The 17,792-nt window shown below is 44.9% G+C and overlaps 1 protein-coding gene across 2 annotated transcripts; it reads right to left on the bottom strand.

Moving 5' to 3' along the window:
• Positions 1 to 78: 78 nt before the first annotated feature.
• Positions 79 to 5,860, bottom strand: LOC127488837 (olfactory receptor 2T27-like). 2 transcript variants are annotated; one of them, XM_089334607.1, is made up of 2 exons: positions 5,617 to 5,860; positions 79 to 1,107 (listed from the first exon to the last, which is right to left on the bottom strand). In XM_089334607.1, exon 2 carries the CDS (start codon positions 1,083 to 1,085, stop codon positions 138 to 140), a length of 948 nt encoding a protein of 315 aa, XP_089190733.1. In that variant the 5' UTR covers positions 1,086 to 1,107; positions 5,617 to 5,860; the 3' UTR covers positions 79 to 137. The 2 variants fall into 2 exon arrangements, 1 of the variants encoding a protein (XP_089190733.1); XR_007916697.3 differs by lacking the exon at positions 79 to 1,107 and adding an exon at positions 1,249 to 1,576.
• Between the last annotated feature and the right edge of the window lie 11,932 nt (positions 5,861 to 17,792).

Genomic DNA, 17,792 nt, shown 5'->3' with positions numbered 1-17,792 from the left:
CATTGTTGATTGAATTAAACCATGTGATTTTTCTCACAGGGAATGGAGCAGAGCTCCTCACGCCAGAAAATAGGATTGTGGATGCTCCTGGAGTTTTGCCTATTGGTCCTCCATGTAGTTGTTTATCTTCTTGGCACTTATGTCTTCTGTTCAGAGATCAAATGTTTCCCCACAACTCTCTGAAAAGCCCCTACCACATCCTTGTTCCTCAGGCTGTAGATAAGGGGGTTTAGCATGGGTGTGAGGACAGTGCAGAATACAGATACAGCCTGCTCCTGCTCAGGGGTGTGGGATGAACCCGGTGTCATAGACATGAAAACACACGGTCCTAAGTAAAGACTCACCACTAGAAGATTGGAGGAGCACGTAGCCAAGGCCTTGTTCCTACCTTGGGGGGATTTCATACGAAGGACACTGAGGAAGACGAGGGTGTAAGAAGACATAATGAGTCCAAAGGGGATAACTAGAAATGCAATGCCCATCACAAAGACCACCAGTTCATAGGTGGAAGTGTCTGCGCATGAGATCTTCATGATCCCTGGCATCTCACAGTAGAAATGGTGGATCTCTCTGGAGCCACACGTTGGCAGACTCATGGTGTAAGAAGTATGAGCTGTGAAAGCTAGAATTCCCCCTATCCAGGACACCACAGCCATTTGTAAACAGACTGCATGGTTCATAAATACTGCATATCTCAGGGGGTTACAGACAGCTACGTAACGGTCATAGGCCATGAAAGTCAACAAGATGCACTCAGCACCCCCAAGAGCAAAGAAGAAAAATAACTGGGTTCCACAAGCAAGACGTGTGATGTTCTTCCTTCCAGAGAAAAAGTTTATTGCCATCTTTGGAACAGTGGTGCTAATGAGGGCCTGGTCTACAACAGAAAGCTGGCTGAGGAGAAAGTACATTGGGGTATGGAGCTTCAGGTCCATCCATATCAGGAGGAGCAGGATGAGGTTCCCAGCGAATGAAGCCAGGTAAATCAAGATGATAATGTGGATGAGGACACTGACATATTTCATTTGGGGGAAGAGTCCCAAGAGAATAAAATCTGCCATTAATGTCTCATTTCCGTTCTCCATTGCCTTGACTTGTCTGATTGAGCTAACAAAAAGAAGATGAGAGAAAAGTCAAGTGGAATTGTATAAAAATTTTCCAAACATTTCTATCAGTCAGCTGTCACTAAATTAATCTGATGTAACAACAACCCCTTGAATCTGAGTGACTTTTGAAAATAGACACTAATTTTATTGCTCCCACATCTGCAGGTCAAATGGAACATTTTGTTTTAGGCTGCAAGACAAGTACATGTGTAATTCAGACATCTTTCACTCTGGGATCAGTAGGTACCTGGGGCTTGTTCTTTACTTTTTTTAAAGATTTATTTATTTATTTGAAAGAGTTACACAGAGATAGGAGAGGCAGAGATAGAGGTTCTCCATCCGCTGGTTCACTCCCCAACTGGCTGCAATGGCTGGAGCTGTGTAGATCCAAAGCCAGGGTCTCCCACATGGGTGCAGGGGCACAAGGATTTGGGCCATCTTCCACTGCTTTCCCAGGCCACAGCAGAGAGCTGGATTGGAAGAGAAGCAGCCGGGATTAGAACCAGCACCCATGTGGGATGCTGACGCTTCAGGCCAAGGCGTTAACCTGCTGCACCACAGAGCTGGTCCCTGTTCTTTACTTTTAAAGAAATTATTAATATGTATTTGAGAGGGAGGGAGGAAGGGAGAGAGATAGAGACTGAGAGACAGAGACAGAGAGAGAAAGTCATTTGCTGATTCACTTCCCAAATGCCTGCAATGGCCAGGGCTGGTACCAGGCTGGAGTCAGGAGCTATGAACTCAATCCATGTCTCCCACATGCATGGCAGGGACCAACTACATGGGCCATCAGCACTGCCTCCCATGGTCTGCACTCACCCGAAGGTAGAATCAAAGGAGCTGGAACTAGGAATTGAATCCAGTTACTCAATATGAGACTCGAGAGCTTTAACAAGCATCTTAATCACTAGGCCAAAAGCCCACCTCTGGGACTTGCTATCCTTAGGGAGGCCAGAAGAAACACAAAAAGGAGCAAGTAGAGTCATGTGATTCCTGTGATTATCTGAGCTCAGCGTGACCTGTCACTGTCATCCACATTCCAACACGGTAGGGAAGTAAACTCTATTCACAGTGAAGCATGAGACTGGGCAAATAAGGAGGGATTGAAGACAGCCAACAGGATCCTATTCACCAATCTTCTCAACGCTTATATATTTCATTCTGAATTTTCAGATATTTCATGGTTTAAATCATCAGTCCTCTACTTAATATGGTCTGTTAAGCCCCAACAATGGAGATTCATGGGTTTCTTGTGACTACAAATAAAACTACAGCCAATTGTTTGAGATCACAAGTAGCCATTGGATATGCCCCTGGCTAGAACTGCACTAGGTAAATTCATGAATTCTTTTCACATATGGACTTTTCCCTATGGGCTGATTTAAGTCTACGCATGCAGGAACCATAGATGAATGTGCAATAAAGTACAATAAAATAAATCCATGATCCCTGTCCTATGATGGAAACTCGAGAGCATGACACATCAGCCCATGATTTTACTGAGTAGCCAATGTTGTGCATTTCTTTGGAAATAGTCATAAAAAATGATAAATCATATGAGAAAAAATCATGAACAACCACTGAATCAGTTTCTATGAACTGCAAATGAGAAATTAGACTGTGCCTGTATTCCAGTTGGAGAATATCTATTGCCCCCAGCCTCCAAAATCACAGAAATAGAAATAAAAGTCTCCTGTGCCAAGCAATTTTGAGCAACAGGGACAGAAATAAGCCTGGCTTATCATTCTCATGATGACCACATCACTAATTATTTAGATGAGAGGAGGCCTTAAGAAAACACATAAACCCATAACAAACCTGGAGGGTCATGAAACACACCTGAGGGACAGAGAAGCCTTGCTCATGTCTTCCATCTGGGAGAATGGCACTTGTAAGTTCCATTATCACTTAGACTGTGAGTGGTTCCTCTCTGAGAAACCTGGGGCATTGGAAGCTTCAGCTCATTTGCACCAATGTCATTTCAGGGATATTTTCTTCCAGATAAGGGTGAATAATGCTCCACAGTAATCACTTCAGCTACAGTGCCTTTCCAGATATTGTTAATTTCAGTGAGAAAATGGATAATCTCCAACAGCAGGCACTCAACTAAGCTGCTAAGGGCCAGATACGACAGTGCTCCTATGCTCATACGTTACATCTATCCAGCTCATCTTAATGTGTACCCTGACTCCGTGTGAAGATGCCCTGCATGCTTCCTTTCCCTCACTCTCCCACTGCTCCTCCAGCCTCACAACTTTTGGTTTTCTTTATTCTGCCAACCCATAAAAACACATGAGTTTGGAACTCATGAGCCACATTATAGTGGAATATCCAGAAGAAAAAATAAAACATCTAGTGGATGCATCTGGGTACTATGAACCCTTGGGTCATCAGAACCACATGAATGAGCACCAAGATTTTCCCACAGTCCTGTGTGTGATCATGGGGCTCCCTAGAGCTGATCTGAGGGGAGATGCAGCACTTCACTGCATCAGCCACAGAGCCATGGAATAGGGGGTGCAGGGGGCTGGTCTCGGTGTCCTCCCTGGTGTCTACTCAGTGCCTGCAGGACGCCTCCCCAGCACAGCCTCAAGCTCTCTGCCCCTTGGCTTCAGGACCCACAGGAGGCCGTCATCGCCCTAGAGAGGGAATGGAGGGGTAACTCCCTCAAGGATTGCATCTGTTTTCAGATGTTGATGTGGGAAGGCCATAGACATCCTTTATGGAGGATGCTTTCAAAATTGCAAAGGAAACTAATTTTGGTCTTAAAAACTCACCGGTTTTAGAATCACAGATTTTTTTGGTGGATGAGCATGTGCAGTGACTAAATGAGGTACTGGACTCAGTATCAACACAGTCTGCGCCTGGACTCTCACACAGCCTCACTGCCCCTGTAATAGGTACCCATGACCATCTATCTCTTTTCCCATCCCTTGCTTGGGAGAAATTTCATTGTCTTATTCTTGTGTTTAATCTCAGCACTAAGACTGAGTGTCCAGCACCCAAGACTATGCAGCACAGAAAGGGAAACAGAAAGGGGGGGCAAGAGGGAGTGAAGGAGCAACAAGGAGCCCCCCACCCCTGGGACCCAGGTCCTGCAGGGAATCCCAAGGGTGCCATCTCATTTGCTCACTAGGGTACGTGATAAGTGAGGTGCTACATTTGCCTTTGTACTCATCAAACCTAGAGGGTAAACTGTGGGGTAAGAATATCCCTGGTTCTCTCAGAGCATCCCCATTGGGGGCCTCCCAGCTTGGTGGGTGACCTGGTGAGCCTGCCCAGGGTGGACACCTGACCAGGTCTGCTTCATCTTCCCAGGAGACTGATCTCCATCAGACTTGGATAGTATAGCTTCAGTTCTTCCAGTTCTCTTTAACCAGGTGATTTCAGCATTACACCATTTTTCACTAAAACCTAAACATCAGAGAATAACTAATTTGTACATTTAAGGTATATTTTGGGGGACTGGTGTAGTAGTAGCACAGAACGTTAAGATGTCACTTACAATGCCGGCATCCCATATCAAAGAGCTGATTCAAGTCCTGGCTGTTCCACTTTGAATTCGGTTCCCTGCTAATGTGCCTGGGAAGGCAGCTGAAGATGGCCTAAGTACTTGGGCTCCTGCTACCCATGTGGGACACCCAGATAGAGTTCCAGGTTTTTGGCTTCAGTCTGGCAGAGCCTCAACTGTTGTGGCCATTTAGGGAATGAACTAGCAGATGGAAGATCTCTCCACCTCTATGTCACTCTGCCTTTGAAATAAATAAATCTTTTCTAAAAGATATATTTCTGGCCAGCGCCGCAGCTCACTAGGCTGATCCTCCGCCTTGCGGTGCCGGCACACCGGGTTCTAGTCCCAGTCAGGGTGCCCGATTCTGTCCCGGTTGCCCCCTTCCAGGCCAGCTCTCTGCTGTGGCCAGGGAGTGCAGTGGAGGATGGCCCAGGTGCTTGGGCCCTGCACCCCATGGGAGACCAGGAGAAGCACCTGGCTCCTGGCTTCTGATCAGCGTGATGCGCCGGCCGCAGCGGCCATTGGAGGGTGAACCAACAGCAAAGGAAGACCTTTCTCTCTGTCTCTCTCTCTCACTGTCCACTCTGCCTGTCAAAAAAAAAAAAAAGATATATTTCTGAACAAAAAATCTGTAAGATAGGTCATACTTGAAACAGCAATGGGTAACACATACATGCTAAATAGAGGTCACAGTTTTAAGTACCTTGCACTTAGTAATTACCCTCATGGGCAGTTTGCTATGTCATATTTTACAGATAAGGGACCCCAGCAGAGAGGTTTGCTCACTTAGCCAAGATGAAATGGGTAAAAAGTACAGAACCTGGATTTGAACCTAGACAGGCTGATTCAGAGTCCATGTGCTATCTCTTACCTGTGGGTGATGACTGAGCATCTTATCCCCTCCCATCCAGACTTCTCCTCTGCCCTCCAGCTCCCACACCCCTTCACACACACAAACCTACTGACACCCACACTCAGAATCCTGCTCCCATCTCTCACCTTGATGAGAACCAAGTCAGGAACCAAGCATCTCAGATGGTGGGCAGGTGGAGAACAGTGTCACCCGGTGGCCTGTCCTCTGTCAACACCAGTGCCTGTCTCCCAGTCCAAGCCTTACCCAGGTAACTCTTCTCTGCCCTGCTTCCATGCAGAGCCAGCAATCCCTTCTGGCTCTCAGTGTCTGGGATCCCCCACGTGTAGGTTTCAGGTCCTGTGGAAATGAAAGTCTCATAAATTGCTGAAAGACTCTAATTTACACACTTTGAAAGAACTGACCTGGAAGTGAGCTTCCCTTCACTCCTGGCAAGAACCAGATGACTGATCCCAACTAAACCTCAAGTTTATGAAGCTGTTCCAGCCGGTCACTATCAACCTTGGAAACTGACCTCCCCAAAGGGAATCAGGCACATTCTTCACAGAAAATCACCCCAGATGATTCAGTTAATATTTACAAAGAAAACACTGTGGGACTGATGCATCCCTTGCAGGGGGGCTATGGCAATGCAGGAAATGAGAAACAAATGTGAGCTTGTGCATCAGTAAAGGAACTGCCTGATGAAATGAAACACTGCTGTTATGTAATCACTTCTGGGGGCTCCAATCACCTTTGCCCATTAGGAATTCTACCCCCAGGCATTAATTAACTTTTCTCTGAGAGTTGCTTGAATTTCTTCCAGATTCAGGAGGAACTGCCTAACCAAGTGGGAGAGACTTGGAGGGTACAGATCAGATATGTGGGTGCTGCATCCAAGGCCACAGAGGTCAGGAATGCTCAGGCAGGGCACAGGGTGCTTCTGAGCTGCGAGACCCTGGCACAGCCTCTGATGTCTCCCTTTAAGGAGAGACACAAGGCCCCTATCCACGCACTCCACTGATGTCTTCCCAGAGAAAACATACAGACCTAGAATGTGCAGTAGGGGGTGAGAGAGCCAGTGTAGGTGCCCACAGCAGGTGAGACTTGCAGTGTTGTGAGGTCTCCTTGCCTGGCCTCTCTCACCACTAGGGTGGTGGACTCAAGGACAGCAGCTGAGTCCTCAGAGGCAGAGGGAACCTCACTCCCAGGAACTGTGTTTGTGTTCTTTGATCTGTCTGGAGACTCCCTGAGGACCCAGTCCTGGAACCCCCTCAGCAATGGCAGCTTTGGTGGAGGGCATTTGTCAACAACATTCAAAGGCAAATGCACCACCTGCTGTCATCAGAAACAAGGACCTGTCAGCTGGGGCAAACAACAGACAGGGCAGGCAGAGGGAGTGAGAGGCTTTCAGGAATAAGGATGTGAAACTCTCCATGGCACCCTGAGAAATCAGGCAGAAGTGTTCATATATTTTTAAAATTTATTTATTTATTTGAAAGGCAGAGTTACAGAGAGACAGAGGCAGAGAAAGAGGGAAGGGGTCTCCCATCTGCTGATTCACTCCCCAGATGGCTGCAACGGCCAGAGCTGCCCAATCCAAAGCCAGGAGCCAGGAGCTTCTTCCAGGTCTCCCACATGGGTGCAGGGGCCCAGGACTTGGGTCATCTTCCACTGCTTTCCCAGGCCACAGCAGAGAGCTGGATTGGAAGTGGAGCAGGTGGGACTCAAACTGGCGCCCATTGGGATGCCAGAACTGCAGGCAGTGGCTTTACCCGCTATGCCATAGTACCAGGCCCCAATAATGTAATTTATGAGTACAATGTAGAATAATTAAATCAGGGTGGTGCTGTGGCTCACTAGGCTAATCCTCTGCTTGCGGCACCGGCACTCCGGGTTCTAGTCCCAGTGGGGTGCTGGTTCTGTCCTGGTTGCTCCTCTTCTAGTCCAGCTCTCTGCTGTGGCCTGGGAAATCAGTGGAGGATGGCCCAAGTGCTTGGGCCCTGCACCCACCTGGAAGACCAGGAGGAAGCACCTGGCTCCTGGCTTTGGATCAGCGCAGTGCACCGGCCGTAGCAGCATTTGGGGGGTGAACCAACAGAAGGAAGACTTTTCTCTCTGTCTCTCTCTCTCACTGTCTAACTCTGCCTGTCAAAAAACAAACAAACAAAAAACCCCACAAAAACCAGAATAATTAAATCAAGCAAATAAGCTTATATATCACCTGAAATACTGATCACATTTTGTGATGAGAACATTTGAAATTTATTTCCAGTGATTTTGTACAATACATTATTATTTACTCTGTTCACCACACTATCAACATATCTAAAGGAAAAACCCTATTATTCTTCTTGCCTCTGATAGCAACCATTTAGATTCCACATTTAAGTGAGAACTTGCAGTATTTGTCATATTATCTGTGTCTGGCTTATTTCATTTGGCATAATGTTCTCTGATTCTAACAGCATAGTTTCAAATAATAAAATTTCTTTCTTTTTAAAAGCTGAATAGGGGCCAGTGTTGTGGCAGAGCCAGTAAAACTGCCAGCTGTGGTGCTGGTGTCCTATATGTGTTTGGGCTCCTGCCACCCACATGGGAAACCTGGAAGAAGCTCCAGGCTCCTGGCTTTGGCCTGACAGCCATCTGGGGAATGAACCAGTGAATAGAAGATTCCTTTCTCTGTATCTTCCTCTCTCTCTATAAATCTGACTTTCAAAATAAATCTTTAAAAAGGCTGAATAGTATTTTATTCAATATATTATACATTTTTATCCATTCACTTATTATATAGTATAATACTGATATATTCTATAACTTGGTTATTGTGAACAGTGCTTTGGTTAACACAGAAATGCAGACTTGTCTGACATACTGATTTCAGATTTTTTGGATACATACTTGGTAGTAGGATTTTCTGGTCATATGGTAATTCCTATTTTTAGTGTTTTTGAGGAAATGGTACCATTTTGCATTATGGCTCTAGTAACTCACATTTCTCCCAACAGGGTGAAACGGTTCCTTTCGCTCCTCACCATTACCAACACGTGTTAGCTTTCATTTTTTGGATAATAGCCATTTTAACTTGTGTGAAGTGATATCTCATTATGGTCTTAATTCGCATTTCCCTGATGAGCATTTTTGTGGCCATTTGTATGCTTTTCAAAATGTCTATCATGTTTTGTAGCCATTTTTTTTTGAATCAGGTTGTTTATTTTCTTGCTATTGACTTGAGTTGCTTATATATTTTGAATATTAATACCTTATCAGGTTATGGCTTACAAATGCTTTTTCCCAATCCACAAGTCATTCTTCACTGTTATGTTTCCTTTATCATGTTGAAGCTTGTTAGATGTGATCTCATTGGTCTTTTTTTATTTTTAGTACCTGCCCCTTAGGGGTCAAACCTAAAAAAAATCATCATCCAAAGAATGGAGTATATTTTCCCTGTGTTTTCCTTTGGTAGTTTTGTAGTTTTTGGTCTTACATTTAAGTCTTTAATCCACTGGGGCTGATTTTCATATATATATATATGCATATATATAAATGTATATAAGTGTTATATATAGTTAGCAATTTTTCTACATTTGCATATTCAGTTTTCTCCAAACAATTCACTGAAGAGATTGTCATTTCCACAGTATGTGTTCTTGCCATCTTTGTGGACAATGATTCATACGTGTGTAGATTTATTTCTGGGTCCTTATTCTCTTCCATTGGTTGATGAGTCTGTTTTAATTACAATGGCTTTTTAAAATTTTTTTATTTTTTATTTTTTTTTTTTTGACAGGCAGAGTGGACAGTGAGAGAGAGACAGAGAGAAAGGTCTTCCTTTGCTGTTGGTTCACCCTCCAATGGCTGACATGGCCAGTGCACTGCCGCCGGCGCACCACGCTGATCCGATGGCAGGAGCCAGGTACTTATCCTGGTCTCCCATGGGGTGCAGGGCCCAAGGACTTGGGCCATCCTCCACTGCACTCCCTGGCCACAGCAGAGAGCTGGCCTGGAAGAGGGACAACCGGGACAGAATCCAGCGCCCTGACCAGGACTAGAACCCGGTGTGCCGGCGCCACAAGGTGGAGGATTAGCCTAATGAGCCACGGCGCCGACCTACAATGGCTTTTTAATATGGGTTGAAATCAGCTAATGTGATGCCTCCAGTTTTGCCCATGATTGCCTAGACTGTTTGGGTGGGATATTTTGTGATTCCACATGATTTTTTAGGGTTGTTTTTCCTATTTCTATGAAAAATGGTATTGGAGTTTTATTTTGAAGAAATTTCACTGAATTTTTAAATCATTTTAGGTAGTTTAGACATTTTAATAATATGAACACAGGGGGCGGCACTGCGGAGTAATGAGTAAAGCTGCCTCCTACAGTGCAGACATCCCAAATGGGTGCCAGTTTGAGTCCCACCTGCTCCACTTCCAATCCAGCTCTCTGCTGTGGCCTGGGAAAGCAGTGGAAGATGACCCAAGTCCTGGGCCCCTGCACCCATGTGGGAGACCTGGAAGAAGCTCCTGGCTCCTGGCTTTGGATTGGGGCAGCTCTGGCCGTTGCAGCCATCTGGGGAGTGAATCAGCAGATGGGAGACCCCTTCCCTCTTTCTCTGCCTCTGTCTCTCTGTAACTCTGCCTTTCAAATAAATAAATAAATTTTAAAAATATATGAACACTTCTGCCTGATTTCTCAGGGTGCCATGGAGAGTTTCACATCCTTATTCCTGAAAGCCTCTCACTCCCTCTGCCTGCCCTGTCTGCTGTTTGCCCCAGCTGACAGGTCCTTGTTTCTGATGACAGCAGGTGGTGCATTTGCCTTTGAATGTTGTTGACAAATGCCCTCCACCAAAGCTGCCTCTCCTTCTCTCTCTGTGTAACTCTGACTTTCAAATAAATAAATAAATCTTTCATTTAAAAAATAAATTACAGCATCATTATGTACCCTATAAATAGACATGACTGTAATTTGCCAATTTATAATTTCAATTTTTTCTATAAAGTTACAAAACAAGAAATTTATATGTGACCAATGCAAAATCATTTTTGAAGGGTTGTTAAAAGACTCAGTAGAGAGAAAAGTGACACAAAGATGCACATGTTCTCTAGGCAGCCATGAGACACACCCCTCTACTGGAGGAGGAATGAGACTCTCCCAAAGCAAAATGGTACAACTGTGGGGGTCAAAGTATAGAATAATTGTGTGTTTTTCTTTAAAAAGATTCCCTACATGGAAGTGTGAGCATGTAGTAAGTTCTCTAATTGTACAAATACCCAGGAGAGCCTTGGAATTCCGCACCGTGGTCCCCAGGTCCCTGATGATGGTGGGTCCCAGAGGCCATCCAACAGTGTGGTTATCAGCTGTAGCTGATTACCTGAATTTCACCATCTGCACAGGGACCCTTCCTGTTGCTCAAGCCTCCCACAAGTTGTGGCTCTGGCAAGGTGACCAGGAAAGAAGTGCCAAGGTCAGGCAATACTAAGGTCACCCTGTGACTTCTCCAAAGAGCACAGACTGAGAACAGCTTCACAATCTACAGGTCCACATGGCCAGGCAATTGGTCCATCTCCTTCCTCCATCCATCAGAGACAACACAGAGAGACAGCATCCTGAGCTCTCAGTAGACACCACCTGCACCACCCAGAGGAAGGTGCTTCACCTTCTGGGGTTCAGTGCTCCCCACCATAACTCAAAGTCTGGAGAATGATGTCAGACAGATAAAAGTGATTATCTCTGCTGTATCCAGTGCAGGGGAGTATGGAAACCAGCTTCAAGATCCCAACAATTCCTTAGGGATGAGCTGTAGCATATTTTTAAGAAGTACTACAGTGATAATAGAAATAAGAAGTAAAAGGAATACCATCCCAAAATTCAAATTTTCTTCCATTTCTTTTCTACATGAATAAAAGCATCATTTTTACTGGTTTAATCATTATGTAGCTTTTTTCTTTTTTAAGATTCATTCATTCATTGAAAAGCAATTACAGAGAGGCAGAGAGAGAGAAAAGGCCTTGATCTGCCGATTCACTCCCTAAAGGGCCACAACAATTGGAGCTGGGCCGATCCAAAGCCAGGAGCCAGGAGCTTCCCTTGGGTCTCCCACATGGGTTCAGGGGCCCAAGCACGTCAGCCATCCTCCTCTGCCCTCCCAGGCACCAGCAGGGAGCTGGATCAGAAGTACAGTGTCTGAGACTCAAACCAGCTCCCATATGGGATACGGGCACCAGTGGCAGCCCTACCAGAAGCTACACCACAGAACCAACCCCAGTCATTATGTAGCTTTATATTCTGCTTTGGCGTTTTATCACTGACAGAAAATATCCTCCATGAAGATACATATTTTATGTATGCCTACATAATTCTCAGGGGATTAATAATGCTCCATGGAGTAGACTTAACAAAATGCATTTATATGTTTCTCTGTAACTGGACATTTTTTTCTAATTTCTTACTGATAAAATGTCAGCTACATGAAAATATATGGGAGTATACACCTTACTCTCTTTATTAATAATTACTTTAACTTTTTCCTTTTTTAAATTTTATTTAAGGTAAACAAATTTCATGAATTTCATATATGCAGATTTAGGAACATAGCGATACTCCCACCCTACCCTCCTGCCCGCCCATGCTCCCAACCTTCTTCCTCCTCCCTCTCCTATTCCCGCTCCTAATTTTCACAAAGATCTATTTCATTTCACTTCATACGCATAAGGTTAACCCTACACTAAGTAAAAAGTTCAACAAATATTCTGAAGAAAAAAACACTGTTCCTCAACAGTAGAGACAAGGGCTGTAAACAACCATCAGATCTTAAAATGTCAATTTCACTCCAATACATTGCATCTTAGCTACTCTATTAGTTACCACAGATCAGGGAAAACATATGGTATCTGTCTTTTTTGGGACTGGCTTATTTCACTAAGTATAATGGTTTCCAGGTGCATCCATTTTGTTGCAAAAGACAGGATTTCATTTTCTATTTTACAGCTGAGTAGTATTCCATAGTGTGTGTGTGTGTGTATGTGTGTGTGTATACACACCATAATTTCTACATCCAGTCATCAGTTGATGGACATCTGGGTTGATTCTGTATCTTACAATTGCTTTCACTTAAATACCCAGAAATAATTAATTTACTTTACACAGTTACAAAGATTGGTGTGCACACAAAATTTTGGTATGCACAACCTGTACTTTGATCTTCTAAAAAAAAAACACATTTGGGAAGGTTTCTTCTGTAGGCTTCTTTGAAAGACCCTGACTTTTGACCCACTCAGCTCTCCAACAATCTACCCAACTGATAGGCTGATGGGTCTGACCCCTCCAGCACTTACACTAACCAGCCAACATGGGAAGGCAGTAACTGCTGTTGGAAACATCCAACTCTTCCCCAGTGGTTTGAGTAAATGGTTTCACTGATGGAGGCAGTGGTAGACAAGTTGTTTTCTGATTTGTTTTGGGAAATATTTCTCCACAAATATTTAGGACATTCTAGAGTTGCATATTTGAAATCACATCCTTAAAATCTGAGGCTTTGGGGAATGGCTTTCTTTGGTTTAACTCTTGACTCTGCCCTCATTAATCATGTAGCTCAGAAAATAGATTAAACTTCCTGGCCTCTCTATGGCCCACACAGGTAATAATCTAGATTTCATGAGGCTAGTGTGAGACTGTAAGACTCCTGACTCAATGACTGACACAAGTGAGTGTACAACAAATAGCATCTATCATTAGTATTATTATTTACTGGAGAGACAGGAGGATAGACTTCCCTAAAGGACTGTAATTAGAGAAAATAATACAAAGCAATAACACTGATAACAAACACAGAACATCAAGCACAAAGCAGCAACAAGGTTCTCCCTGACTTTAGCAGGAAACCACCTTACACATACATTCAGGTGCCCTGTTCAGTGGGACTGAATGTGATCCCCGCACCAATCTCCTGGGCACAGGGCATATATGAAGCCCAGTCACATGCATCTCCCCAAGAGTCAGTTCTTTGAATCTGTGATTAGGCAGTGATGGTAGAGGTGGCTGACAGCTGCAGACAGAAGAACCAGTGAGGGTGGCAAGGAAGGAATTTGAGGGAATAGAAAAAAAGTGGACCAAGGAGAACACAGATGTCACAGCCTTGCCTTTAAATGTAAAGTGAGGTCCAGGCATTTGGCACAGTGGTTAAGACACCACTTGGGTCACAGCATCCCATATCAGAGTACCTGGTCTCAAGTCCCAGTTCTGCTTCCAATTCCAGTTTCCTGCTAATGTGCACCCTAGGAGGCAACAGATGATGTCTCAAATACTTGGAAATTTGCTACCCATGAGAGAAACCCAGATGGAGTTTCCCACTCCTAGCTTTGCCAGGCCCAGCCCCATCTATTGTGGGCATTTGGGGCATGATCAGTGGATGAAGATCAATCGATCTCTTTCTCCCCCCCCCTTCAAATAAAATGAAAATTAATACAACTAAAAAAATGAATATAAAGTACTTCAGCCATGAACCTAAATTTGACACCTGGGTAAGATGAGAGCTTTTTAAAAAGAAACTCATATTATTCCTTTTCCCTCTCTAAATCCCTGGTGGCTCCTTGGAAACAGATGTAGCAGATGTTGACTAGGTTTCTGATAGGACAATACATTAGGGTCAGGAGATCACAGAAGGCAGCCCTGGCTAGGTCCACGTTTGGACAGGAAGAAAGACACTTTCTCCCTGGGCTTTGCTTGCACACTTCCTGGGACTATTTAGGCACCTGGAACCCAAGGTTCAACAAGAATCTCTCAACAATGATGTTTAAAGAGAAACATGGTGGTTGTTACTGGATCCCGTATGTTCCAAAGGAGGATAGCCCATACGCAGCTTCAGGCTCTAGGAATCAGAAGTTCAACACTGCCATCAGAACACAATGATCAATAAACACAGGTTGAGTGAGTAAAAGCATCAACAAATAAAAATTCTGCAGCAACAGAACAAGCTTAAATGTGGTTTTAAAAAATGAATACACTTGGCAGATGTGGGAAAGAATCGTCACCCAGATCATCTTGGTATACGTGGCTTGGGAGTAGGGAGGGTTTGCCCATCTGATGCACGGCTGTTTTGAGAATGACAGAGCAATTGAGAATGAGGCACTGGGTACGGGCCACATTTTATCATCTCTTTTGTACTCTTCAAACACAGGGTACCATTTATTGTTCATAAAATAACCATGCATCTGATTTTGAGAAAAAGGCCAAGGTCATATTTTTTCACTGAATTAATGTGTTGACTTGATCTAAAATGTCAATTTACTAGGTCTGTGTATACATGCCACCAAAGTCACGTTGTGGGCATCCATGCATGCTGACATAGCTGGCATTCCCAAGTGTAAGTCTGGCACAGGTGTAACACACACTGGCCACTCAGCAGACCATGAGGCCATGGAGTTTGTGGTGACCCAGATCTGGGCTCATGTCTCAGAGCCACCGTTTGCTGAAATCATGATCTTGACCATTAAGCTCATTAACTGTCCAAATTTTTGTGTCTTCATGTACAAAGCAATGAACAATTACTTCTTGCATAATATTACTTACACATCTAACACAAAATGAAAAATAAATACTAGCTTGCTTCCCATTCTGACTCACTTCCAATTAAGAAATAAAACAACAGGACCAAAACAAAACTAGAACTGAAACCAGTTTTAGTAGATGCCATGAAAGAAGGGGAGAGGGCAGGAGACAGGCCCTTCCTATCTAATTGGCAGGTGGCATGTAGTTTCCCCCAGACACCAAGATGCCATGTGTACTGATATAGGTGTTTACATGCACCAAGCCCATCCCAAAGAACCTGGCATATATAATGGCTTGGAACAATAGTCTGGGGGCCCTGGCACCCCAAAGGCATGGCACACAGCTGGGGCACTGTTTTGAGGGGAGCCCCAGCTTCTCCAGAAACCATAGACGTTACCTCAGATCTTGACACTGGTTCCTATCTAGAAGTCACTGAAATCTATGCTGTGCCTCCTTTCTGAAGTCATGTAACTACCTGCACAGAAAACCCTAGGAAACACTCGGGAACCTGGGAGAGAGAATGAGTGGCTTTCAGTTTTGAAAAACTCATCCAGAAGAACAGCAGAGCCCCAGGTGTCTGCCCAGGTGAGGACCCCCCACCCACATTTGTAAAGATTCCCAAAGGACAAAGGATGAACAGCCATTGCCTTCCTCCATGTCCTACATTAGAGACAGTCCTCTGTGCCAGAGCCCCTTCTCCCTGTAAGCCCATCCCCCTCATGCTCATTAACCACGGGGCCTCTGCTCCAGAACTAAGCTGGGGGTCTGGAGACAAGGACTGGGCTGTGGTCCACTTCTTCTTGGTGCTGTGTGTGCAGTTCCTTTAGATGTTTCCTTTTAGGTTTTACCTGAGCAGCATCTGGAATTATGTAGCATGGAGCTAAATGAAGCTGACTGACATTATAAAATAATTATTTGAACTAGACTGCCACTTAGTGGCCAGTCCCTCACCAATTTTGCAGATGTGAGATTTCAGAGCAGTTGGAATGGGATCAAACAAGTACTGGCATGGGGTCAGAAGGAGCTTGAACTCACGCTTCCGCCACCTCTGAATGCTGGCTTTCTGTTCATCTGTAAAAGTCACACCTGGCACAGTCCCAGCACACAGTAGGCTGGCTAGTGGATATATTAGAGCCGTCTGTGTGTCCAGAGACTGCAGAGCTGAGAAATCCCAATGCCAGCTTAAATTATGGAACAAAAAGATGCCTACCTCCCCTCTCCCAGCCCTGTTTCACAGATGACAACATGACTTACAGGTCAGTCATCCTTGTTGTCAACCTGGCACTGAGTTCTGATTTTGGCCGTGGTTGTAGACACTAAGCAAGTCAGCAGAACTGTGGAAATTCCACCCACAAACCAGGTGTTTGCCTGCCAATAGCAAGTGACAACAGGGCAGCTACTGCTATCCTAGAGAGACTGAGATTCCATGCATAGGAGCCCAGTGCCATGTGCGCAACCAAGTAGAAAGGACAGTCAATCTTCTCACAGTCCCAGATATTCTTCAGAGAGCTGGCTACTTGTGCCAAGTTGCTCAGTTGCTTTGGGGAACACCTCACCATGTCTGAATGCATCCTCAAACTCCAAGCTCAGGTTGTTTTGTTGATATGAATGATGTGAGTTTTTGTGCCTTCCAAAGAATCTCCTTTGACACAACTAAAGGAGCTCCAGTCTTTCCTTTTCATCTAGAGTTAGTGAAGGTTTCCTTCAATGAACCCCATGCAGCCTACTCAGCTGCCACAACATGCATTTCTCGCCTGACTGTTGCACAGGACACAACAGAAATACCCTTGGTGAACACCAGCTTGGGGGAGACAAAATGCACTCAAGGAAACAAGAGCAGGTCAAGAGCTGGCTTTCTCAGCTATGGTACTGTGCATCTTTGGGCTGATTAATTTTGCCATGTTCCTATTCTGTGCATTGCAGGGTGTTAACAAATTCCTGGCCTCTTCCCATGCAGTGCCATTATCACCCGCATGACCTCACTGTGACAATCAAAATTGTCTCCTCACTCTGGCAAGTGTTCTCTGGGACAAACCCTTCCTAAGAGCCTCTGTGCTACAGTCCTGGTCCCCACAACTGTTCTCAATCATTTCACCTGGAGGGCTTGTGCTCTCCACCTCCTGAGCCCCACCCAGAGTTCCAGAATTGCTGGCCCAAGGTAGAGCCTAAGGAGGCACTTGATCCAGGGACCATCCTTTGCCTAGGAGCCTAGGGGGTGCATCTGCTTGGCACGGCTGTTGTTCCTGTGTTCCCATGTCATTGAGACCCCTAAGTCAGTCATTCCCAGATTAGCTGTAGGTTAGAATCACCTGGAAATCTTTCAACTCTTCCAAATAGTGAGGAGTAGGCTTTGCTATTATTATTATTTTGAGCTCCCCAGATCATTGGAATGGACAGGTCTGGAGACCTCTGCTCTAGACACCTTTACCTCGTCTGTGATGTGAAGATTTGGGACTAAGGGACATGAGCTCCCAGCACATGCATCCTCTAGGGCTCAACAGCAGGGCTAATCGTGAGCACTCCTCAGGACCAGGTACTCCTACTATCCTCACGTAGGGAAAGGGGGCAAACACAATTACAAATAGGAACACTAAACAGGCTGCAGCTCCCCTAAAAGTGGTACCATGAGAAGAGGCAGCCCTAGGAGGAAAGTGGGAAGATTCTGGAGGTGCTCTGTGTGGGAGACAAATGTCACAGTTTCCATGTGAACTTCCCCAGGGACCTCACCAGGCTTCTGAGCCCCAGCCTGGAGAACAAGAAGGACACAGAAGAAAGAAAA

This window comes from Oryctolagus cuniculus, chromosome 6, assembly GCF_051225735.1.
Source record: "Oryctolagus cuniculus isolate XC-2025 breed Fujian yellow rabbit chromosome 6, ASM5122573v1, whole genome shotgun sequence".
Taxonomy (NCBI): Eukaryota; Metazoa; Chordata; class Mammalia; order Lagomorpha; family Leporidae; genus Oryctolagus; species Oryctolagus cuniculus.
This window is presented reverse-complemented; position numbering and strand designations above follow the sequence as displayed.

Excerpts from the sequence above, each read along its gene's own strand:
- LOC127488837 (XM_089334607.1), bottom strand. The coding sequence starts at position 1,085 with ATGGAGAACGGAAATGAGACATTAATGGCAGATTTTATTCTCTTGGGA.